At 37.2% G+C, this 25926-nt stretch overlaps 4 protein-coding genes across 4 annotated transcripts; 1 reads left to right on the top strand and 3 right to left on the bottom strand.

Annotated features, from left to right (window-relative positions):
- Positions 1 to 587: 587 nt before the first annotated feature.
- On the bottom strand, positions 588 to 3503 carry LOC117316352 (location of vulva defective 1-like). Its single transcript, XM_033870893.1, has 3 exons — positions 3476 to 3503; positions 1828 to 2364; positions 588 to 1603 (listed from the first exon to the last, which is right to left on the bottom strand). Exons 1-3 carry the CDS (start codon positions 3501 to 3503, stop codon positions 588 to 590), a joined length of 1581 nt encoding a protein of 526 aa, XP_033726784.1.
- Positions 2874 to 8799, bottom strand: LOC117316479. The gene is made up of 4 exons (XM_033871086.1): positions 8687 to 8799; positions 7000 to 7108; positions 6268 to 6441; positions 2874 to 3740 (listed from the first exon to the last, which is right to left on the bottom strand). The coding sequence occupies exons 1-4, from the start codon at positions 8739 to 8741 to the stop codon at positions 3557 to 3559; spliced, it is 522 nt and encodes a 173-aa protein (XP_033726977.1). The 5' UTR covers positions 8742 to 8799; the 3' UTR covers positions 2874 to 3556.
- A 6574-nt stretch (positions 8800 to 15373) lies between these two features.
- Positions 15374 to 18560, top strand: LOC117316478 (angiopoietin-related protein 6-like). The gene is made up of 4 exons (XM_033871084.1): positions 15374 to 15418; positions 15925 to 16024; positions 16723 to 16887; positions 17910 to 18560. Exons 1-4 carry the CDS (start codon positions 15392 to 15394, stop codon positions 18179 to 18181), a joined length of 564 nt encoding a protein of 187 aa, XP_033726975.1. The 5' UTR covers positions 15374 to 15391; the 3' UTR covers positions 18182 to 18560.
- A 6406-nt stretch (positions 18561 to 24966) lies between these two features.
- On the bottom strand, positions 24967 to 25592 carry LOC117316351 (guanine nucleotide-binding protein G(i) subunit alpha-like). Its single transcript, XM_033870892.1, is given in 3 exon segments — positions 24967 to 25088; positions 25091 to 25136; positions 25464 to 25592. Coding segments are annotated over 3 exon segments (297 nt in total).
- Between the last annotated feature and the right edge of the window lie 334 nt (positions 25593 to 25926).

Below are 25926 nucleotides of genomic sequence, written 5' to 3'. Positions count from 1 at the left end.
TTCTATATAGGTAAATTATCTCGGTATCTTAATTTACCTTTCGCTGATTGAGGATTCTATATAGGTAAATTATCTCGGTATCTTAACTTACCTTCGCTGATCGAGGATTCTATATAGGTAAATTATCTCGGTATCTTAACTTACTTTCGCTGATTGAGGATTCTATATAGGTAAATTATCTCGGTATATTAACTTACCTTTAATTACCTTTACTGATAACATCAACACGCACCATAAACAGTTTCTGAGAACAATTTCACAGCTGGCTCGTTTTGGCTATGGGGAAACATCCAAGAAATACCTGAAGAGGGTTTGTTTACCGTTAGGTGCCGATAACTAATGTCATGTAAATATTCATTATAACGTAATGGTTTTATGACGTAACAGTAATCTATAATTCAACCTTATAACCCTGACAATAACTAGTTTGCGACATGGAAGCCGTCTGGTACCCATGCATTGCCTGTCAAGTCGATGCAAATTGAAATATTTATACCGTTGGTGTCCATTGCTATTATCATTCGAGTGACGTTTTCGCTTTGATGACGTGTTTATAGACTACTACTTCATTTCCTTGAATAATTTTATCACGCAAAGAACACACATGGTATATAATAGAACGTCATCGTTTTTGGTTGTGTCTCGGCTGAAGAGGTTTTTGGCTGTGTTTCGGCTGAAGAGGTTTTTTTAGTTGTGTCTCGGCTGAAGAGGTTTGTGGTTGTGTCTCGGCTGAAGGGGTTTGTGGTTGTGTCTCGGATGAAGAGGTTTTTAGTTGTGTCTCGGCGGAGGTGGTTTTTGGTTGCGTCTCGACTGAAGAGGTTTTTGGTTGTGTCTCGACTGAAGAGGTTTTTGGTTGTGTCTCGACTGAAGAAGTTTTTGGTTGCGTCTCGACTGAAGAGGTTTTTGGTTGTGTCTCGACTGAAGGGGTTTTTGGTTGTGTCTCGGCTAAAGAGGTGTGTGGTTGTGTCTCGGCTGAAGAGGTTAATTTGTGGTTGTGTCTCGGCTGAAGGGGTTTTTGGTTGTGTCTCGGCTGAAGGGGTTTTTGGTTGTGTCTCGACTGAAGAGGTTTTTGGTTGTGTCTCGACTGAAGAGGTGTGTGGTTGTGTCTCGGCTGAAGAGGTTTTTGGTTGTGTCTCGGCTGAAGAGGTTTTTGGTTGTGTCTCGGCTGAGGTGGTTTTTGGTTGTGTCTCGTCTGAGGTGGTTTTTAGTTTGTCTCGGCTGAAGAGGTTTGTGGTTGTGTCTCGGCTGAAGAGGTTTGTGGTTGTGTCTCGGCTGAAGAGGTTTTTGGTTGTGTCTCGGCTGAAGAGGTTTGTGGTTGTGTCTCGGCTGAAGAGGTTAATTTGTGGTTGTGTCTCGGCTGAGGTGGTTTTTGGTTGTGTCTCGTCTGAGGTGGTTTTTAGTTTGTCTCGGCTGAAGAGGTTTGTGGTTGTGTCTCGGCTGAAGAGGTTAATTTGTGGTTGTGTCTCGGCTGAAGAGGTTTGTGGTTGTGTCTCGGATGAAGTGGTTTTTAGTTGTGTCTCGGCTGAAGAGGTTTTTAGTTGTGTCTCGACTGAAGAGGTTTTTAGTTGTGTCTCGGCTGAAGAGGTTTGTGGTTGTGTCTCGGCTGAAGAGGTTAATTTGTGGTTGTGTCTCGGCTGAGGTGGTTTTTGGTTGTGTCTCGTCTGAGGTGGTTTTTAGTTTGTCTCGGCTGAAGAGGTTTGTGGTTGTGTCTCGGCTGAAGAGGTTAATTTGTGGTTGTGTTTCGGCTGAAGAGGTTTGTGGTTGTGTCTCGGATGAAGTGGTTTTTAGTTGTGTCTCGGCTGAAGAGGTTTTTAGTTGTGTCTCGACTGAAGAGGTTTTTAGTTGTGTCTCGGCTGAGGTGGTTTTTGGTTGTGTCTCGACTGAAGAGGTTTTTGGTTGTGTCTCGGATGAAGTGGTTTTTAGTTGTGTCTCGGTTGAAGAGGTTTTTAGTTGTGTCTCGACTGAAGAGGTTTTTAGTTGTGTCTCGTCTGAGGTGGTTTTTGGTTGTGTCTCGACTGAAGAGGTTTTTGGTTGTGTCTCGACTGAAGAGGTTTTTGGTTGTGTCTCGGATGAAGTGGTTTTTAGTTGTGTCTCGGCTGAAGAGATTTTTTAGTTGTGTCTCGGCAAGAGGTTTTTGGTTGTGTCTCGGCTGAAGAGGTTTGTGGTTGTGTTTAGACTGAAGAGGATTTTGGTTGTGTCTCGGCTGAAGAGGTTTTTTAGTTGTGTCTCGGCTGAAGAGGTTTTTGGTTGTGTCTCGGCTGAAGAGGTTTTTGGCTGTTTCGGCTGAAGAGGTTTTTGGTTGTGTCTCGGCTGAAGAGGTTTTTAGTTGTGTCTCGGCTGAAGGGGTTTTTGGTTGTGTCTCGGCTGAAGAGGTTTTTGGCTGTTTCGGCTGAAGAGGTTTTTGGTTGTGTCTCGGCTGAAGAGGTTTTTAGTTGTATCTCGGCCGAAGAGGTTTTTGGCTGTTTCGGCTGAAGAGGTATTTGGTTGTGTCTCGGCTGAAGAGGTTTTTAGTTGTGTCTCGGCTGAAGAGGTTTTTGGTTGTGTCTCGGCTGAAGGGGTTTTAGTTGTGTCTCGGCTTAAGAGGTTTGAGGTTGTGTCTCGGCTGAAGAGGTTTTTGGTTGTGTTTAGACAGAAGTGGTTTTTGGTTGTGTCTCGGCTGAAGAGGTTTTTAGTTGTGTCTCGTCTGAAGTGGTTTTTGGTAGTTTCTCGGCTGAAGAGGTTTTTGGTTGTGTTTCGGCTGAAGAGGTTTTTGGTTGTGTATCGTCTGAACAAAATTTGGAAGTACTGAAAAGTTATATGGTTCTATTCGTAAACACTAAACGATCATATTGAAATGTCTCATAAACAAATAAAAACATTCGAAGTTATTCCAAAACGAATGACATTTATTGTAATATTTTAATTCATATATATATATATATATTTATATAACACAATTAGATTTATTGTTACTAATGCCACATACTGTAAACCTACTTGATATGGCGTACTCAAATTCTAGCGTATTTAACAGATTTGCTCGTGGATGAATTGGCACGCTCAGATTTTTTATATAGAAATGCAATTTGCGCATTCATAATTTAGCGTAATGCTTCTAGCGTGGAGAGCACTAAAGTAAGATGAGCGCTGAAGTATGTACGTTTCCAGTAGTGTGTGTTTGATTTTTATTTTGTTTGAATCACATCTAAATTCAATAACGTGTATTTTAGTCAGGTAAACAATCGAAACTTTTATTGTTCCCACCGTTCTGTTAATTTACTAAATGCCTAATGTACTTTATCAATGTAGATTAGCTTGTGAATTAACTACACTTTCATGTGTGCTTTTAAGTTTTATTTCAAGGTTCTAATATTCAAACCAGATAAAATCGTTATACCAAAAATAGAAACATTTCCAGTGAAACGTTAACATACATGTATACCTGTACAATGTTTATGAATATAATTAATTAATTATCCAATGATTCTCCACCTACATGTCACAGGTAATTCTTTATTGGACATTCGCGGAGCGTGGAGACCTAAAGCCAGTTTAAATCTGGAGCTAAAAGAATGAACTATGTTCGGTTATGGAGGTTGTCCCACCAGTTTGGGTTGGTTTGTTGTTTATCCCGACACCGCCATTTCCAGCACGTGTATCCACAGCAACAGTCGTGACTGTCAGCACAGATTTCACCCTCACCGAGAGGACCGCAGTGTTTGGTCTTCTTCACTATCGAAAGTATCAGTTTCTTCACCATACTGAAAAATATATATATTGATCTATCTATAATATGTATTTGAAACAGTTAAAGACTATATCATAAAACTAAAACCTTCCCTTCATATGTATTTGAAACAGTTAAAGACTATATCATAAAACTAAAACCTTCCCTTCATATGTATCTGAAACATTTAAAGACTATATCATAAAACTAAAACCTTCCCTTCATTACGAAAATTAAAACTTTCCATAACCATGATCATCTGCAAACAAGTGTAAAATCAGTACAAAACAATAACAGTACAGTTCGGTAGGTCCTACAAGAACGAATATGTTACCGCTCGTAAACAGAACTCTGCACGATTACGTCACTCCTTCGTCTTACTACTCAGTAAATAGTGTTTTAAATCCCGTTAACAAATAGCTATAAAGAACGTTTTTATGGTATATACTCGTGTATCGCTATTTCTTAAACCCATTTCACTATCGATATAAAGAATTCGCCGTTTAATGAGCATACAATCTACAGCTATAGTCGCTTTAACGAGTACGGAATATACAGATGTAGTCGCTTTAACGAGTACGGAATATACAGATATATTTACACTTGCAAAGTTTTGTCACTATATAACAATACCAGACCGATTTGTTTACCATTCTTGCATGGAAACATTGACCTTTGAACTTGCGTATGAAAATATGACAGGGTACGGGAACTATTTTCGCCAAGCACATGGCTTTGTTTACATTTACAATTTAAGTTACAAAGGGTTATTTTTTAATTTGAAATCTAAATAACATGTTTGACAATATTAAATATGATAATCTATCAAAATGTTTTTGTTATGTATGTTAATATCATAATAAAAAAAAGAACTAGCGCCCCATAGAATATATTCTTAGAGGAATTGCTCCATAAAAGCATGGTTAACATAAAAGTGAAATCCAATCCCTATATAGTCGCTTTAATGAGTATGAAATCTACAGTTATAGTCGCTTTAATGGGTATGAAATCAACAGTTATAGTCGCTTTAATGTGTATGAAATCTACAGTTAAAGTCGATTAATGAGTATGATATCTACAGTTATAGTCGCTTTAATGAGTATGAAATCTACAAATATAGTCGCTTTAATGAGTATGATATCTACAGATATTGTCGCTTTAATGAGTATGAAATCTACAGATATAGTCGCTTTAACGAGTATGAAATCTACAGTTATAGTCGATTAATGAGTATGAAATCTACAGTTATAGTCGATTAATGAGTATGCTATCTACAGGTATAGTCGCTTTAATGAGTATGAAATCTACAAATATAGTCGCTTTAATGAGTATGATATCTACAGATATTGTCGCTTTAATGAGTATGAAATCTACAGATATAGTCGCTTTAACGAGTATGAAATCTACAGTTATAGTCGATTAATGAGTATGAAATCTACAGTTATAGTCGATTAATGAGTATGCTATCTACAGGTATAGTCGCTTTAATGAGTATGAAATCTACAGTTATAGTCGCTTTAATGGGTATGAAATCTACAGATATAGTCGCTTTAATGAGTATGAAATCTACAGTTATAGTCGCTTTAATGGGTATGAAATCTACAGTTATAGTCGATAAATGAGTATGATATCTACAGGTATAGTCGCTTTAATGAGTATGAAATCAACAGTTGTAGTCGCTTTAATGAGTATGATATCTACAGTTATAGTCGCTTTAATGAGTATGAAATCTACAGTTATAGTCGCTTTAATGGGTATGAAATCTACAGTTATAGTCGCTTTAATGAGTATGAAGTCTACAGTTATAGTCGCTTTAATGAGTATGATATCTACAGATATACATGTAGTCGCTTTAACGAGTATGAAATCTACAGTTATAGTCGCTTTAATGAGTATGAAATCTACAGTTATAGTCGCTTTAATGGGTATGAAATCTACAGTTATAGTCGATTAATGAGTATGAAATCTACAGTTATGGTCGCTTTAATGAGTATGAAATCTACAGTTATAGTCGCTTTAATAAGTATGATATCTACAGATATACATGTAGTCGCTTTAACGAGTATGAACTCTACAGTTATAGTCGCTTTAATTGGTATGAAATCAACAGTTATAGTCGCTTTAATGGGTATGAAATCTACAGATATAGTCGCTTTAATGAGTATGATATCTACAGATATAGTCGCTTTAATGAGTATGGAATCTACAGATATAGTCGCTTTAATGAGTATGAAATCTACAGATATAGTCGCTTTAATGAGTATGAAATCTACAGATATAGTCGCTTTAATGAGTATGAAATCTACAGATATAGTCGCTTTAATGAGTTTGATATCTACAGTTATAGTCGCTTTAATGAGTATGATATCTACAGATATAGTCGCTTTAATGAGTAGGAAATCTACAGTTATAGTCGCTTTAATGAGTAGGAAATCTACAGTTATAGTCGCTTTAACTAATATGTAGAGTAAAACATTCTTTTTGTTTGTATGCTACACCATTTTTATGAAAACGACACATTGAAGATTACTATTTTGTTGTCTACCATGCGTTTTACTTACTCTTTGTTCTCGTTGGTCATTTCTGAGCCTCCCTTCTCAATATCTTCTTCAGACGACGCTTGTTCGACATTTGTACTGACCAACTTCCGGTTCGTCAACTTTTTGTCGCTACCACGTGTAAGGATCTGAGCCAGTTGTTCTAGTTGATCGTCTAGAGCATCGTTTGCTTCTAATCTAAAAAACGGAAACAAGATAATGACGAATGGGAATTTAATACTAACTCTGTCGTATATGGCAATGGCTGTCTTCTGTGTGACCTTGGCAGACATTATCCGGACCCTGCCCTATCAGCATGATCTTTGGTAGATCCTATCTGGACCCTGGCAGAATCTATCATGACCTTGCCCTATCATCGTGACCTTGGCAAACTTTATCTTTACCCTGCCCTATCATCGTGACCTTGACAGACTTTATTCGAACCTGCTCTATCAACATGACCTTGGCAGACTTTATTTGGACCCTGACAGATTCTATCTGGACCCTGACCTTAACTCTGCTTAATCCTCCCTACACCTCAAAGTACCTTGCCCTTATACTCTAACTGACCTTCACCCTGTATTGACATGTTCTATACAAACTGTCTTAACTCTATCCTAAAGGACTATACAGCACAAGAAAATACTATAAAGTTATTTATAGACAGCTTTCCTCCCCCTCTTACTTATAATGGTAATATGTTCTGTCTTGTTATCCATGAGCAGGTAACGACAGTCTCGATATAATAATACCTACTCCCTGTGGACATGCTGGCCTTCAAGCTGTGCGATCTCTCCCTCCAGGGCACTAAGTATCCTTTGAAGTAGCTGGGTATGTGTATTCCCATCATCAGCGATCGTCCAACCTTCAAAAGAATGTACAAAAAACAAACAATTGATTGGGACCTTAAACATACGGTTTTTTTTTTTTATTAATTACAATGTATATTAAATGACGAATAATTGATATAAAACTGCACAATATAGCTGTATCGGCCTTCTAGGACTCATCAGTGATGTTTGGCACATCATACAGCTGTTACGTCCTTCTGTGACTCGTCAGTGATGTTAGGGACATCATACAACTGTTACGTCATTCTAGGACTCGTTAGTAATGTTAGGGGCATCATACAGCTATCGTCTTTTTAGGACTCGTCAGTGATGTTAGGGACACCACACAGCTGTATTGCTGGCCTTGTATGACTCGTCAGTGATGCTAGGGCCACCATACAGCTGTTTCCGCCTTGTAGGACTCGTCAGTGACGTTAGGGACATCATACAGCTGTATTGCTGGCCTTGTATGACTCGTCAGTGATGCTAGGGCCACCATACAGCTGTTTCCGCCTTGTAGGACTCGTCAGTGATGTTAGGGACATCATACAGCTGTTTGTCCGTCTAGAACTCGTCAGTGATGTTAGGGACACCATACAGCTGTTTCGGCCTTCTAGGACTCGTCAGTGATGTTAGGGACATCATACAGCTGTATCGTCCTTCTGTGACTCGTCAGTGAGATTAGGGACATCATACAGCTGTTTGTCCTTCTAGGACTCGTCAGTGAGATTAGGGACATCATACAGCTGTTTGTCCTTCTAGGACTCGTCAGTGATGTTAGGGACATCATACAGCTGTTTGGTCCTTCTAGGACTCGTCAGTTATGTTAGTGACATTATACGGCAGTTTGCTCCTTCTAGGACTCGTCAGTTATGTTAGTGACATTATACGGCAGTTTCGTCCTTCTAGGACTCGCCATGCAGTGATGAAAGAGACATTGTACATCTGTTACGTCATTCTAGGACTCGTCAGTGATGAGAAGGACATAATTTATCTGTTTCTAGGACTCATCAGTAATGTTAGAGACATTGATCGGAGTCATTTAATAAAATATGAAGATATATACCATGCCAAAAGGAATGTCTACCGTGAGTAAAGTATACATGTATCAAATCTGTCTTTGGCAGTCAATGTAAGATGGCACAAATCGGCTTGCTGGCAGTGAAAGTTAACTACATACATACCAACGACTGCGATATATTTACATTTGCTCTGCATTGTCAATATGGAATACTACCCCAATATCAGTTCCGTGTTATGAGCCCACAAGACGCGCGTAGTAATATATAAAATACATGTTGGTAATTAGCCTACAGTAGCTTTCTGATAGTGTTTTTCCCCTCGACTTAATCAGGTGATTGAATTTCGCTTTAATTGCGGTCATTTCATTAAGTGCGAAATTCAACACCATGTCTGTATATGTATCTTATTACCTGAACACATACACCCAAAGGTCTAGACATATTATCCTATTTTTATCGTAAATCTTTGGAAAATGTAGTGCTGCACGAAACTTAATACCTATGAAATAGTTTTTACTGTCACCCCGAAATATTAGTACGCGAAGATTAAAGATTTATACAGTAAGTACACAACATATGATTTCCGCTTACCTGGATCAATGAAACAGAGGACAGCGATGATATAAAGAGCCATATGCACCGGCATGTTGATAATTGTATCAGAACTTTAGTTCGTCAGTCGAATGTACAAACACACCTGAAAATGACCGTCTACGTCTGGTGTGGAGCCCACTACTACATATAAATGATCAACGTATTATAATCATTGGCTTAAGGTTACAACATTTAATTCGTGATATCTACCGTGTAAGATCAACCGAGATAAATGACAGAATATATGTATAGCTAAAAGAGGGATTCTTTCCCGTTAGCAAGTGTGTATTCGGGTAAATAATGCAAATGACAATGTCTGTTTCCTGTCAAATATGTTTACCTGCCCTCAGCAGGGACGAATCGCCTTTATCAGACGGATCTGTTTAGTTTCGATGTTGTATTTTTACCTAAATATGTTCAGATATCATTTAAATTTGATCATAATCGATGTACATTGTATGTGACATCGTACAGATGTTTCGTCCTTGTAGGTCTAGACAGTGATGTTAGGGACACCATGCAAATGTTACGTCCTTCTAGAACTCGTCAGTGATGTTAGGGACACCATACAGATGTTTCGTCCTTCTAGAACTTGTCAGTGATGTTAGTGACACCATACAGTTGTTACGTCCTTCTAGAACTCGTCAGTGATGTTAGGGACATCATACAGCTGTTTCATCCTACTAGGGCTCGTCAGTGATGTTAGGGACATCATACAGCTGTTTCGTCCTTCTAGGACTTGTCAGTGATGTTAGGGGCATCATACCGCTGTTTCGTCCTTCTAGAACTTGTCAGTGATGTTAGGGACATCATACAGCTGTTACGTCCTTCTAGGACTCGTCAGTGATGTGAGGGACATCATACAGCTGTTACGTCCTTCTAGAACTTGTCAGTGATGTTAGGGACATCATACAGCTGTTACGTCCTTCTAGAACTTGTCAGTGATGTTAGGGACATCATACAGCTGTTACGTCCTTCTAGGACTTGTCAGTGATATTAGGGACATCATACAGCTGTTTGGTCCTTCTAGGACCCGTCAGTTATATTAGGGACACCATACAGCTGTTACGTCCTTCTAGAACTTGTCAGTGATATTAGGGACATCATACAGCTGTTTGGTCCTTCTAGGACTCGTCAGTGATGTTAGGGACATCATTCAGCTGTTTGGTCCTTCTAGGACCCGTCAGTGATATTAAGGACACCATACAGCTGTTACGTCCTTCTAGAACTTGTCAGTGATATTAGGGACACCATACAAATGTTACGTCCTTCTAGAACTTGTCAGTGATGTTAGGGACATCATACAGCTGTTTGGTCCTTCTAGGACTCGTCCGTGATGTTAGGGACATCATACAGCTGTTTCGTCCTTCTAGAACTTGTCAGTGATGTTAGGGACATCATACAGCTGTTTGGTCCTTCTAGAACTCGGCAGTGATGTTAGGGACATCATACAGCTGTTTGGTCTTTCTAGGACTCGTCAGTGATGTTCGGGACACCATACAGCTGTTACGTCCTTCACTGACTCGTCAGTGATATTAGGGACATCATACTCGTCAGAAACACGGGAAAGATTATTGGACGACATCACGACGTTGGACGTTCATTATCCGTTGATAAACCTGACAGGTCCGTTACCTTGGTTCTGATATTGAGAGCGCGTAATCATATAGATTGATTCGTCACAGTGTCCTTTATGACGCAGAAGAAGCTTACCTCCCAGATTTTTTGCTTTTATTCTCCAATTTTGGAATGGTGTCCCTGTCACTCTTTGGTTTGTTCATCCCCTTTTCATCCCTCGAGTCAATCCATCAACACTCGCCTGAAACATCGTCCTACTTGAGAGGGGTCGCGATATCTCAGTCGGTTAGTGCGCCGGCCACGTAAACTCGGGTGAAGATCCGAGGTGCGTGGTTCGAGTCTCCCTACCCGTGTCGGGTTGTGTTTCTCGTGAAGCCGAGAAACGGACCGGTCTGTGTTGTCATGGCTGTGTCCTGGGGCAAGAGGCGGTTTTTTTCTAGTTGCTCTAGATTGCATGCGATTGGTAGTCACAAACTACTACAAGGATACCCCGCCTCAAAATGACCCTGGGTGTTCACGGGGCGATGAAATCAGCAAACAAACAAACCGTCCTTCTTGATGATGATAGCCCGCGATTTACAAAATGTTTATATTAATTTATTCACCCGTAATGCCGACAACATCAACCTTTTTCGATAATTAATACATTGTTTACCGTCATAGTGCAAATCTGCATACAAATGTTTGAGATCACGCAAATGAAAAAAAAATATGCTAAAAGCATACAGAATAATATTATTATATGGGATTGAACAATCACCAGGAAACTAAATTAAATCATCATGATATCTAATTAGTTTGTTGATTCGTGTAATCGTGTTCTAGTACTATGTAATACACACGGCTGTAACATAGCTGCATTTGTCACATAATCGGCCTGTTTTCCAGTAAGTTTGCCCGTGTGATATTTTTTGGTATATGTCACTATCTAGTGTAATAATGCCTTGGAGAGTTTATCAATGCCTACGCGAGTCAGAAATCTATTCTGACGTCATAATATAGACGATGTGACGTAATGAATTAAGGATTGAATCTTGATTTGGTCGATTTCATGGGGTCATGAATTGAGTTGCTCTTGAGACAAATTTAATGAACTACGAAGCAGTTCATGTTGAATTTGTCTTAAGAGCAACTCAATTCATGACCCCATGAAATCGACCAAATCAAGATTCAATCCTTATACATGTATTTCAATTGGTTTTTTTTTTCGAAATCGTTCCGCGGAAGGATTTTAACCATGTATTCATACGCACTGATCAGTGTTAATCTTGTCAAATTCATGAGCAAATGAAACAGATTAAGTTTGGTTGCTTCATTGAGTCCAACTTGAGTTGAAATTGAAATATTCGTGAATGGCTAATTAATTCTGATCCAACAAAGTGACTGTCACCCTTTGATTATGTCCTCCTCGTTCTTTCAAAATGTACGTTTTTAGATTTATGTGATAAAAAGTATCTTAAATTTCTTTTCAGTTCATACGAGGATTGATCTCGCCTCGAACTAATAAGTTTTGCTCGTCAAAGCTCGCAAAAAAAATAAAAACGTCAAAGAGACGTTAAAAAAAATCTCACATGAAATGAAAACTCATTTACGATCCTATATACATGTACATATATGAATTTCGGTGTATAGTACGTTTGGCATTAATAGGATAAAAGTCGCCCCACTTTAAGACGATAATATGGTACGCTTGCTTAGATATTCTCGCAAACGTTTTAACTTAAATTACACCGTAACTACAACATTTAATTTAATGACTGTCCCCCGAAGATAGATATCATAATGTCTCTGTGTTAGTTAATATATTCCTCGGATATTGGCATACAAAGCCTGCATTATTGATGGCATCACATGGTCTGATTGTTCTCTCTGATGAAGCGAGAGCACGGTTCTTCGTTCCGTAATAATAGGATAGAGCCCTAATGGCAAAATCGTAGCCTGTATGAGGTTACCGCTGTCATGTTAAAAAAAAAACAAATAACAGGTTATTGTCATACGTGGGTCTCGGAGTTTTGACAATTGCATATCGAAGTCAGGAGATTAATTTTAATTTCTTTTGAAATATGCCTGGCTGTTTCATGTGAAAGACTGTCTATATTTCAAAACAAGGAAAGGAGTTGAGCGTTGCTGTATTCCCAAACAGGAGCAAGGAGTTGAGCGTTGCTTTATTTCCAAACAGGAGCAAGTAGTCGAGCGTTGCTTTATTTCCAAACAGGAGCAAGTAGTCGAGCGTTGCTTTATTTCCAAACAGGAGCAAGGAGTCGAGCGTTGCTGTATTCCCAAACAGGAGCAAGGAGTCGAGCGTTGCTGTATTCCCAAACAGGAGCAAGTAGTTCAGCGTTGCTTTATTCCAAACCGGGAAAGGAGTTGAGCATTGCTTTATTTCAAAACAAGAAAGGGAGTGGAGCGTTGCTTTGTTCCCTAACAACAAGAAAAGGAGGTGAGCGTTGCTTTATTCCGAAACAACAGGAAAAGGAGTTCAGCGTTGCTTTATATCCAAACAGGAGCAAGTAGTTAAGCGTTGCTTTATTTCCAAACAGGAGCAAGTAGTTAAGCGTTGCTTTATTTCCAAACAGGAAAAGGAGTTCAGCATTGCTTTATTTCCAAACAGGAAAAGGAGTTCAGCGGTTCTTTATTCCCAAACAGAGAAAGGAATACACCGAATATAACAGGTTAGGTATTGGCGTGACAGCTCGGCTGAACATTCTATATGTACGTTATTTATGGCACGTGCACATCAGGAGCACTTTTCGAAGTCCCTTTTTGAGATATATGAAACAACCAAAGGACACGGAAATAATAACGAAATCGATGCAGTCTTTTGGACATAAGGAACAGGAAATAGTGTAGATAATTTTAGAACATACCATTTCCCATTTCCGGACGTCCGAGCCAGGTACTTTTACGGGAACATATATACATTAACAACTGATACCGATCAGGAACATAACAAGTTCAGACAATTCTGAAGCTTCATATAGATCGTAATTTTATACATTCATATAATTTCATAGATTATAAATTTATTTATAAAAAATCTCATAGATTTCTGTTATGGAAGAACAGTAGAGGGATTACGTAGCAGGAAGTTATATGAAGGAATGTTAAAGCGAGGCGTATATCACGGAATTCTGGGATATCAGTAACAATGTAAGATCATGCGTATACATATACCAAGGCTCACAATAATGTTGACATTATTTCATTTTAGTCGCAGCAACGCTATTTCTAGCGTTCGCAATAGGACATTTGTTAATTTCCCAGAACATAGTGACGTCATCTACTTAACAGGAGTTATTGGTGACGTTATAGCACCAAGTCTGTCAAGGTGTGCACTACTCTGCTTGAAACCCAACTGCCTTTCATTCTCACATAGCAATGAAACTGGATTCTGCCGCTTACATAACTTTAAATATCCGCCATGCTACCCTAGTCCAGCGACAATCAAAGTCCCTTCAGTGCAAGTGCCATTTTACAGAGAAGATGACGGTGGTAAGTTTCCATGACTGTTAAAGGGGCTGAATGTTTCTTGGGTTTTTGCTGGGTTTATCGCCCTAGGAGTTTTATTTATGTTACACCTGTTTTCGCGGATTCCTCCATCCTCGAAAAAAAAATGAAAAAATAGAAGCTAGTAACATTTTTATTCACAGTTTTCTAAGTATCACGAGGTTTGTTTTAGAGAGTTATAAGCAATACGGACAGACTAACCAATGAACTTACTGTTAAACTGTGTTAGTAACTCCTCCATATTCTTGCGTTATAAGTTTTTAAAGTGAACTTCAATGAAGCAATTAATCAATAAATAATGACTTCATTAGATTAGTCAGCCAAGCGCGGAAAGTAGTTATGGCATGGACATGGACTTTTGTTTCTCTGCCACCGGTCGTTCAATGATATTCTGTGTTCTCTTCCAAAAACTTGAATAAAACTCTAATATTCATAATAGAGTAAGATAAATGAACCAATTGATTGTTATAATAATTTGTAGAAAATAGTTTGTTTTTTGTTTTAAGAACTTTGGATTATCTTTGGACTTTAAGTATTGTATTGAGGTAAAATTTAAATAATTTTTACTATTTTAGAAAAAATACCAGATTCCTGTTTACTCTTATTTTTATAGCATCAAATCATTTCAACGTCGTGATTTTCCTGTCTTGTTTCTCAGTTTTTACACTCACAAAAGTGTGTAAAACGTTTCCACGATATAGGAATATTTCTATTGACACAGACGAATGAAAACAACTTATCTCAGTGTCCTTAAACGATTGCTAATAAGACAGAGTTGAGTACCAAAGTCCAGTCCTTGTCGGAAATCGTCCGTCTGTCGTCCAGAACATCCATACCCTGTTAAAACTACTCTGACGACGACAACCTGTCAGAAATCGTCCGTCTGTCGTCCAGAACATCCATACCCTATCTACACTGCTCTGACGACGACAACCTGTCAGAAATCGTCCGTCTGTCGTCCAGAACATCCATACCCTGTCTACACTGCTCTGACGACGACCATCTGTCAGAAATCGTCCGTCTGTCGTCCAGAATACCCACACCCTGTCTACAGTGCTCTGACGACGACAACCTGTCAGAAATCGTCCGTCTGTCGTCCAGAATACCCATACCCAGCTGTCTACGCTGTCCTGACGACGACAACCTGTCAGAAATCGTCCGTCTGTCGTCCAGAATACCCATACCCTGTCTACACTGTCCTGACGACGAAAACCTGTCGTCCAGAACTATATGTTATCGCAGCTACAAATATAGAAGTAGAACACGATACAATGTCTGTGAGATGTAACTAAATATTTAATTAATCATATTCAAAAGACAAAAAGAGAAGCTCAGACTTCTGGTAATGCTATAGATTAAGTAACGTAATCGGTACGGTATTAGCCTAGCCCTCTTTCATAGTTAATCATTATTCTTGTAACGATAAAATTGAATTGAGAGAAAACGATTATTGTCTATCCGGCACATACGAGGTGATACAACATTATGCTATAACTGTGTAATCACCGACCTGCACTATTATCATTATTATTTAATTATTGGTATATAAATATTTATCGATATTAATAATTTCTTATTTAATTTTATTTCACAGAAAAAGCCATCTGCCCATGTAAAATGGATCTGACCGACGGAAGCTGGATAGTAAGTAATTCGCGGAATGTCTTATCTATTTTTAGAATGAACTACATAAGGCTCTATTGTTTGTATTCAATTGTGTCCTATTAACTAGAGACGTCAGACGGCGGTTTAAGTTTCCTGTGTTCACGAGATACTACCCGTATCCTTACTGACTAGCATCCGTTCACTACTTCTAAAGTGTTGGGGATATATATGTTTTGGAGGACTTGTAGTGAACTGGATCTTTTTATCCATTCATAAATTGCAATAACCTTACCGACCAGGCGGTTCTATACCTCCGCTATGATTCCAAACCCGAATTAAAGGAGGAAGCTGAGCGTTCACTGTTTCCTAGATTATTTTTTTATCGTAGCACCAATTAAATAAACAAACGCATTATTCCTTAAGCCCAATCTACCAAAACTATGAAAGTGCTAGTACACATGTATCTTATGACATGGCCGTATGGTATAACATAACATGACAGAAAATAACACTTCACCATTTTTCTTTTCTTGCGTTGGCGACAGGTTATGCAACAGCGTTTCGATGGTTCTGTGGACTTTAAAGAAGACTGGAAGTCTTACAAAGAAGGATTTGGAAACCCTCCAGATGGCGAATTTTGGCTAGGTACGACCTCTTTACTGTAAATATTTGAACTAAATGTCTCGTGAATGAGGGATAGTCTTTTTTAAACTATTACATTCAATGTATTTCTGAGACATATGTTACCTTTCGAATATAACAGTAAAATTCTAAATAATATTTTATAAGTAGTTTGTGTTATTAACTTACTGTACGAAGCTAATTGTTACAACAATACGTATTTAAAGCTAGCTACATTTAGCGAAACGTCCCAGTAGGTCCGTAACGATCCGGCCGCTCTGATAAACGGGATGTACTGCTTATTGACACCATACTGTCAATATCAAATGGATAAACGAGATGAATACAGATTAAACATTACCTTTATAGGGGTCTTTAACGTTCACAAGAAGAAACCTTGTGTTTTGTGTCTCATATCAATGGATTACACATAATTTGCTACATTTTGTTCTAGTTTAGACGCATAGAATATGTATTTAATCATTTTCTATAAATAAACATTCCAGTTTTAATTCTTCTTTTCGTACATATTGTCTCACCGATAGACAAGCTAGAATGTTTGTGAAATCTCTCACCGACCCTGGATCTTTTCATTTCCTAATAAGAAAACAAAACAACGAATAGTTAGTCGATTTTGATAGTGACCCTGATGTTTAAAAAGACTATGTTCAGACAGGTGCATCATTACAAATTATATCTCGATGTGTAATGGCTGTATACAGGTCTGGAGCAAGTCCACCAGTTAACTACAAACAGTGAGTACATCTTGGTAGTGGAGCTCGTGGACGACCAGGGAGTCAGAGGGTGTGCTTGTTTTGATGAATTTTCCATTGGACCCGAGTCGGATGGATATAGACTTAACAGTGGGAAGTACCATGGTACTGCAGGTAATTCATAGTTTTGGACAGGGCATTATGGACAGCCTGACTCTTAACACTAAAAATGAATATCAAAAAGGCCTTATGAAATTGTTTTAAGAACGAAAGTCATATGCAAAATGTACAAAAAATAGAGGCGGACCACGATGAAATTTTTGGAGGTGCAATTAAATATTCAACGGTTTTAAAAGAAGATAAAAGTTCAAAGGATGGTGAAAGATTGAAGTTTGTAACTTTTTGCATTATTCAAAAAAATAATGATAATAAAATGAAGGAAAGAAGGACATACACTTCTGTGTTGAAGTACTGGCAACGCACGTCGCTGGTTTTCTTCTGGTCTCTTCATCAAGTATAAACGTATGTCATCATCTGCATTTGTCTTTATACTTAGGCATTGTGACCCAAACCAAGGTGGAAAACGCGTACATATTAATTGTCTGTATCGTTTGGAATTGTTTGAAATGGAGACTTTATCTGGTGTATGTTTTATCTGGTGTATGTTTTATCTGGTGTATGTTTTATCTGGTGTATGTTTTATTCAGACTTTGCAAAACACAGGGGGGAAATGTTTATGATGTATGAAATATCATACCAAATAAAAAAAAAACGCACAGAGACTCGTATGTGCACCTGGATGTAAAGAGTAGGAGGTTGTGATCTGATGTAACCCTGGTAAACAGTAACCGAAATATACCGCTCGGCTAGAGAGATCTCTTTAGCTCGATCGGTTGAGCGTAAGACCAATAAACCAGAGGTCCCGGGTTCGATCCCTAGCTGGAGGCAGTGATTTAAATTTAATTTACCATGCGTTCTATTACACTTGATATATACACTAAGGTGTAGTCAGTGTACAGGTTGATTCGGCTACACCCCCCCCCCCCCCCCCCCCCACCTCATCCCCCACCCATCCCCATATATTATTTATAAATCACACAATTTGGTTTGAATGTCTGAATTTTACAGTGCTTTAAGCTGTGACGTCTGTCCATCCATCTAAACGCCAGCATTACGTAATCTGTCTTATGTTACAGGTAACAGTCTAGCCTACCATAACCACAACATGTTTTCGACCTTGGATCGCGATAACGACAAAAGGCATCCCAAAATGTGGAGTTGTGCCGAAGAGTACCAAGGAGGTGGTAACTGGTACAATGCATGCTTGGTTCAAAACCTGAACGGGCCCTACAATCAGTTACCTAATAGTGCTAAACAGATGGTCTGGAAAACATTTCGTAATTTTAACGGCCTGTTGAAAAGCAAAATGGCACTGAAAAAGAAATCAGAAGTGTATGACCTTGTTTAAAAGTTATTTATACTTTCATGAGAAATCCCATCTGCCCTGTAATAATGGATTAGGTTTATACTGTAAAGCTATGAATGTTCACAGGGTGTATGTATGTTCCAAATCTATTCTATCAAGTTACAAATGTACGTGGTCGAGTGTTGACAGTTTTACTAAAATCGACCTCGACCTCATCATTCAACCATTACTATTCCATGGAGATCTGAACGAAATGTTTCCATGACTATAAGGAAGATTGCATAACACGCACCGATTGTACCGATGACTTGATCATTGTCGTGAGTAATACATATATTATGCCATATGTTTATATATGTTGAGTTTGACACAACTCCAATACTGAGAATTGGAATCATTAAACTTTTTCTTGATTTCCTAACTGTGTATTTCATTTTTCATAGTTCTAAAATATTTTTTTTTTTATCATTTTCTATCACATTGCCTTGGCACATGTATGGGCCGCGGTGGCCGAGTGGTTAATGTGTCCCGGCACTTTAACACTAGCCCTCCACCACTGGGTTGCGAGTTCGAAACCTATGTGGGGCAGTTGCCAGGTACTGACCGTAGGCCGGTGGTTTTTCTCCGAGTTCTCCGGCTTTCCTCCACCTCCAAAACCTGGCACGTTCTTAAATGACCCTGGCTGTTAATAGGACGTTAAACGAAAACAAACCAAAAAACTACATGTATAGTCAAGTAATTATTCGTCCAGGTTGTGTTCAGAGCTATCTCGCAAGCCTGGTTGGTAACCGTGCTCTTTTGCCTTAACCATCCATATCTTTTGCATCTAAATACACGATTGGTTCAATCCAAGACAAATATTTTATTATGGCAATTTTTCGACATCAAAAGAGTGGCTATCCCTAAGGATTTAATCAGTAGCAGATTTTATTTTTGGCCACTGTGACGATATATATAAAATATAAAATATAAAATATATATCGTAAATATGTGTTCCCCGTCTGGAAGTACTCGACAGATAAAAAAAACATATACATGTATTTGTCAATGACGTTGAATGTTCTATACATTAAAATGAGTTTTACTAATTATTACTACTAAGGTGTTCATACAGTGACGCGCTCTGATATCTGGTTTTTCTACTTGTTGTATATTGTATACTGTATAACTGTTAACCATTTCTACGCTTCCTTTGAACAATTGTTTAAATGGGAGGTCAAACTTATTTTGTCGTTGTATTTTTGGGAACAATAGTAAGTGTAAAAAAATAACATAGATACATGTATAACAAATATTCCTACTGAAGTCTGAAGTCTGGCTTATACTAATTGGACGTTCAACTACAATTTAAAACAGCAATAACTATTGTTTTGTGGAGGTGGGGAGGGATTGTTTACACAGCCTTCGTTATACGGTATCAAATATCATTTTTTTTCAGTATGCAATATTGATTCTCTATCAAATAATGACCCTCCTGTTATTGTCATAAAAACAATCCCAAGGGTCATGCACAGTGTATATTAAAAACAAAATATTAATTACTTTGTTAATAAGTCTCTAATTGGCCGTTCAACTACAATCCAAAACAGCACGAACGTTTGTTTTGCGGAGGTGGGGAAGGAATTGATAACACAACCTTCGTTAAATATTATCATAACATCAATTTTTCAGCATCCAATATTTATTCTATATCAAATAAGCGCCGCTCTGTTTCTGCGATAAAAACAATTTCAAGGGTCATTTATTTAAGGATTGTTTTTTTTTTTATATATTCTGTACCTGTATAATTACACTAGGGAAACTACATAAGCGGTAGTGCACCGAGTAAAATTTGTAGGTACCCAAATGTACACTTCGATGAAGGTACAGAAAATGAATAATAAAAATCTATAAAAAAAAAATTAATCCTTATTATGTCCTTATGTTAGCACTTGGTAACCACAGCATTTCATAAAGCACTTCAAAAATAAATCACCTTATACACACCGTTGAGTTCATTAGAACAGACATCCTTTATTAGAAGCACTACATGTAGGTGGCGCTGCTGTGGGTGTCAATGACGACAGCAGTAAATGTCTTTTATTAACTTTTCCCTGATAATTTTTGTTTTTTTCGGCATGGCCTCTAATTTTGTTTTGGCCCCGGATATGAGGCGACAGGTGGCGTTTCTGTCAAGATGAAGTACGTGATTGGTCAATGTAGCGGTCAATGCAAAATGCAGATATACAGTTTAAAACGAAACAAAGTTAAAGGGACCTCACGATAAACCAATATTTATTTTGTATTTTCTATCATATTATTGGGTATATCTTTTAAAAAAATAACCTTCTGAACAATCACCATTCCAATTTGATGATGTATGTACATACAAACATCAATTATCAATTATCAAAAGGTTATCACTCTGAATGTGCAAATTGTGTGACATATACGATAAACGCATGCGCACAACAAACTAAAACACATGGAAACAAAAATGGCTTCCATTGTGAATAGACTGCGGTTGGAAACGATAACAGCTTCCGAAATGAAGAGAATAATAGGGAAATGGGTCAAACACAATCCTAGAATTAAACTTGGGAATCAGTACAATAGATTGTAACAGTTCAAAAATGAACAATCTCTGTAATATTTACACAAACTCGGTAAGATTTCCACAATCTCAGTAATATTTACACAAACTCTGTAATATTAACACAAACTCGGTAATAGTTCCACGAACTCGGTAATATTTATACAGTCTGTACCAGTACATCGCTACTGTCACTATACTATATGAACAATGTTTACACTTATTTATATGGCGCGGGAAGGATGTCATAATTAAATATTTTTGCCTAGGCAAAAATCGAATATTGCTTAGGCAAAAATATTTCAGCCTAGGCAAAATTCGATTTTTGTCCAGGCAGAAATAATTTTGCCTAAGCATAAATCGAATTTTGCCCAGGCAGATATCGAATTTTGCCCAGGCAGATATTGAATTTTGCCTAGGCAGAAATATTTAATTATGACATCCTTCCCGCGCCATATATTTACACATAAATATGTGTGCCGTAATATATACAGAACGTGTTATTTAACATTTAAACCACTGTATAATATCGTTATCCAACTAACCCAGACGGAATATAGATATCGCCTTGTAAACTATCGTCTGTTTGTGTTGCCACGATTTCAAAACAGTCACGTAATGATTTAAAAATAATTTCCGCGCTAAATTAAGAGGGAGATTCCCAACTAAATCGAGTGGTCAAGCTGGACATAGGGATTTACTGTGGACATTGGGACAGCACAGAAACATAACTGGAAAGGAACAAAACGCGTACATTCAGTGAAAATTGCAACGTTTTTACCGTGATGTCCCTTTTAAATTGAATGCAAGCTGAATAAGTGGATGCATCTATTCAAATGACACATTTACAGTCCTATTATCACCAAAAATGATTCAAACTGATATAATTTTGTTATCCGTGCTGAAACTGCGTATTTATTAATTAAAATGTAGTTCATTAATTTATTTCACCAATAGTTTTACATTATAACCACCAGCATTAAAACTATGCCGTTTATCTTTTTTAAAGATATTTCTTGTTAATTTTCATTTTGAATGGAAAATGCATTAAAGTTTATCATAGCTTCACATACTAAGATGATACTGCATGAGGATCGCCCAGCACGCTCTGTATATAGTGAGATGTAGTAGATGAGACTGGCCTGTTTGGTAAGGGGGGGGGGGGGGGGGGGGGGGGGGGGGGGGGGGGGGGGGTTAACATGTACTGATAAAATATAAAAACAAGAAGAACGATAACTTGAAATAGATTGCCGAAGGAAGATACATTTTAATAGTATGTGGAAAAATAATGAAAGATATGATGTCATATTTTCGTGAAAGCATTGATCTCTTTCAAATAGTCAAAAGGTCTGTATCGTGGAAGTATTTGTCACGAATAAATATGAAATCTGATCTTAAAATGTGCAACTGTGAATGGGAGGTTACACAGCATGTTGGTGGGTCTTCCCATTTTATGAGGTGTAGATGAGTTAGATAAGTGTGCCCAGTGCGAAGTCGATTGTGAACCACTTCCTCACTGCGACTTTTTCCCTTCGGAGAACGTGTACCAATAGTTCACTTGATCAGGAAAAGTTTATTGTTTGTTACAAGATACCATCACTGCTACAAATGGTCCTGTATGTCAGATTAAATCGACGTTTAAGGTATTAAGAAATTTGTGATCGACTTGATATGTTTGAATACATTCTTGAAAACTAGATCTATAAAAAAAAAAAAAAAAATGAAAATGAGGAAGATCGTTTGGAAACGTAACGAAGTATGTTCGATGTTATACATTGAGTTCCTGGCAAGTGGCGTTGACGATGTTTATGTGACTTTCGGTAATTAATTGTCCAATTGAGAAAAGACACGGGCTTTTGCAAGTATATTTTCTAAATTTGAAAATTAACAAACAAAAGCTGGATAACCATGATAAACATGATAAACATGATAAACATGATAAACAACCGTCACTCGCTGAGGGATATGTTTATCCCATAACTTTACTTACACATGTAAGTTTGTCGATTTCAAATTCTCCCACGTAGCAAAATTTCTGTGAACCGAATGATTACGCGACAAAATATACTTCGTATTGAAGGAAAGTTTATTATCTATTTTAGATTCACAACTAATATCATTTGTACTATATTTGTAAATAATGCATAATTTTAACAAAATGAAATATTTGTTTGAGAATCATTGTGTTTGTGTGTTTTATTAATAGAACACTTGTTTAAATGACTCCGCTCAAATATTCAAAGACGACATCGCGAAGTCGAACGTCACAGCTGATTATTAGACTAATTATACTGTCATATTTATGTATCGGTCCTTTCCTGCATTTCATAGGTATGCTATTATTGTTTATGGTGATGTTTAATATTCATAATGAGATTTATCCATTCAGGACACTATGCATTTCAACAAATATTTGGGAATTCTAGCTGGAGTGTTGAGCAATGTGTATATTTCACGTTTGTCAGTGTGTTTCGACGAAAGCTCTTATCAATTTACCGACAATGTTTTTACTTTTTCACTTTTTGGATACTAATTCGTAACAAAGGTAAGTGGAATGTGGAATAGTTCATCGGTTGGTACAATATTTGTACCGAATGACATCGGCCTAGCTACCGCTGTATCAGAGAAAAGGAAGCTGGAAACTTAAGTACGTCTAGTATGTATACATTAGATAATGTGACCGTAGTCATTCAAATGACTACGATAAGATACACCGATTAAAGCCATTGTTTTCGTACATTTGTTATATGCTTTGATGATAAATTCCTGGCTATCGGGAGGGACAGTTTTCTTTTTTAACATTATCAAATTCTATTTCGTACAACTCAAATCCCAGATTAATCGACCTTTCCATGAGGACACCCATCTCACACAGTTATGCCAATGCTGACCCCCAGGCAAATCCTCAAAACCTGCCCATGCTGGTCTTTTGAATAAAAGATGAAGTAAAATGAGAGTAGTAAAAGTATCCCGTGGTCAAAGGCCAGAGGTTAGCCAATCAGAATTGTTGGAGGTCACAAATGACCAATCGGAGGCTTTGATATGTTATCTCCAGTTGGATCCCCCGTAAACGTGAAGTAAATTGATATACATTTTTCAGATATTCAATATAGGCATTATTATCGGCGAAATACATATCTATTCGGGCATATTCACCCATGGCACCTATAGATTTATAGAATCGCTGTCAATCCATCGAAACAATGGTCCATTTCATTCTCTCTAACCCCTCAAGCACCAATCATTCTGTTTAGAGCGTTAAAACTTGGACATTTTATTCTCAAATGTAGTTTTCATAACAATGTTCGAAGTACACACATAAAGCCATATTATTATAGAAGACCAAGTGTTTTTAAGTTCTGAATTGAGTAAGCTAGGAAAATTTCTTTATTTAGCGACAAAACAATGTAATAACGCCATTTAATTGTTTAATTTACTGTATGTTAGTCTATTTATAACGTACATGAACTATTGTGTACTGCCATAATGACGTTATGTTCATTTTTATAATATATAGTAATACTAAAGTGTACGTGTACATATATGTGTATGTTAGACTATTAATGGACATGTACTTTTGTAATTGTGTATTGTGTCATACTATATTACATTGTATTGTGTCATACTATATTACATTGTATTGTGTCATACTATATTACATTGTATTGTGTCATACTATATTACATTGTATTGTGTCATACTATATTACACTGTATTGTATCATACTATATTACACTGTATTGTTTTGTATTGTGTCATACTATATTACATTGTATTGTGTTATACTATATTACATTGTATTGTGTCATACTATATTACATTGTATTGTGTTATACTATATTACATTGTATTGTTTTGTATTGTGTCTATATTACATTGTATTGTGTCATACTATATCACATTGTATTGTGTCATACTATATTACATTGTATTGTGTCATACTATATTACATTGTATTGTGTCATACTATATTACATTGTATTGTTTTGTATTGTGTCTATATTACATTGTATTGTGTCATACTATATTACATTGTATTGTGTCATACTATATTACATTGTATTGTGTCATATTATTTTCCATTGTATTGTGTCATACTATATTACATTGTATTGTGTATTGTGTCAAACTGTATTACATTGTATTGCTTTGTAATGTCTTCTCTCTGATGTGTTGAAAAACACAAAGAAATAAAAGAATCTGAATCTGAGACAAATGTACCGTTCATGGAGAGTATTATTCAAAACTAGAATTTCTATATAAAAACACTACCTAGGTAATCAGAGAAACAAACTGTTAGTGGCGACTGGGGTAGTTTTTCCATGAACAGGTCCTTCTTGTTCAAGAAAACGATTATCGGAGTTTTCACGAAATATTATTGTTGTAGATGGCATCAAATAGGCGCAAACTTTCACTCATACGGTTCTGAAACAGTTTCACATAATATAGTGTAGTAATTAGCCTCCTCTCATACAGCTCTCAAACAGTTTCACATGATATACCGGTACTATATATATGGTAATTAACATTCATTCTTGCAAAACACCATTTAATAGCTTGAAATACAGTTATAGACTTTTGCCCAAAATTCGGTTATCAATTCGTATTCATACAAATACAATACTCTTCGCGATTATGTACTGATGATGATTGGTGGATTCGTACACAACTCTGACTTTAACAGGAATACGCATTACACATACAAAGCAGTCACAGACTTGATATTTTCAGGTTAACTGAAAAAAATATTACCGTCCCTTCATCCTCCTTCAGGGTCAGGTCATATTCACTCATGGCCACAATAAATAGAATCGACGTCACGCCCTCGAAAATGTGGATCCATTTCTTTCTCTCCGACCGGGTTCCTCCAACGTCAAACATTCTGTTTTATTAATAATTATAAATTAAATATATTGAGTTAATTGTATCGCTTTATGTTACCTTTTCCCCCCGATCAAGCGTTAAAAGGCACGGGTTTCTCATACTTTCAGGGGAGTCGCGCGCGCGTTTCCGTCAACAAAAGTGATTTGTATTATAAAACACCAAATTGTGGTCTGGACTATCAAATGATATAGTGTGGTTGATCAGTTATTTAATCTTAAATGAATGAACAAAAGACACGCATGATTTTACCGCCTTTCAATATAAATTGAGATCTAGACATCAATATATCTAGAAATGGATTAAATTGCACCATACAGCCGTTAATTCATTT

Source organism: Pecten maximus, chromosome 18, assembly GCF_902652985.1.
Source record: "Pecten maximus chromosome 18, xPecMax1.1, whole genome shotgun sequence".
Lineage (NCBI taxonomy): Eukaryota > Metazoa > Mollusca > Bivalvia > Pectinida > Pectinidae > Pecten > Pecten maximus.
The sequence above is the reverse complement of the archived record's forward strand: the minus strand, read 5'-3'. Positions and strand labels throughout refer to the sequence as shown.

Bases quoted from the DNA above. Each gene is read 5' to 3' on its own strand.
- LOC117316352 (XM_033870893.1), bottom strand. From the start codon at position 3,503: ATGTCCAATAAAGAATTACCTGTGACAT. The intron at 2,365-3,475 runs GTAGGTGGAGAA...AAACCTCTTCAG, and splicing joins TAAAGAATTACCTGTGACAT to CCGAGACACAACCAAAAACC. The intron at 1,604-1,827 runs GTCGAGACACAA...TAACCTCTTCAG, and splicing joins CACAACTAAAAACCTCTTCA to CCGAGACACAACCACAAACC.
- LOC117316479 (XM_033871086.1), bottom strand. From the start codon at position 8,741: ATGCCGGTGCATATGGCTCTTTATATCATCGCTGTCCTCTGTTTCATT. The intron at 7,109-8,686 runs GTAAGCGGAAAT...ATTCTTTTGAAG, and splicing joins CCTCTGTTTCATTGATCCAG to GTTGGACGATCGCTGATGAT. The intron at 6,442-6,999 runs GTAGGTATTATT...TCCGTTTTTTAG, and splicing joins GGCCAGCATGTCCACAGGGA to ATTAGAAGCAAACGATGCTC.
- LOC117316478 (XM_033871084.1), top strand. From the start codon at position 15,392: ATGGATCTGACCGACGGAAGCTGGATA. The intron at 16,025-16,722 runs GTACGACCTCTT...GGCTGTATACAG, and splicing joins AGATGGCGAATTTTGGCTAG to GTCTGGAGCAAGTCCACCAG. The intron at 16,888-17,909 runs GTAATTCATAGT...CTTATGTTACAG, and splicing joins GAAGTACCATGGTACTGCAG to GTAACAGTCTAGCCTACCAT.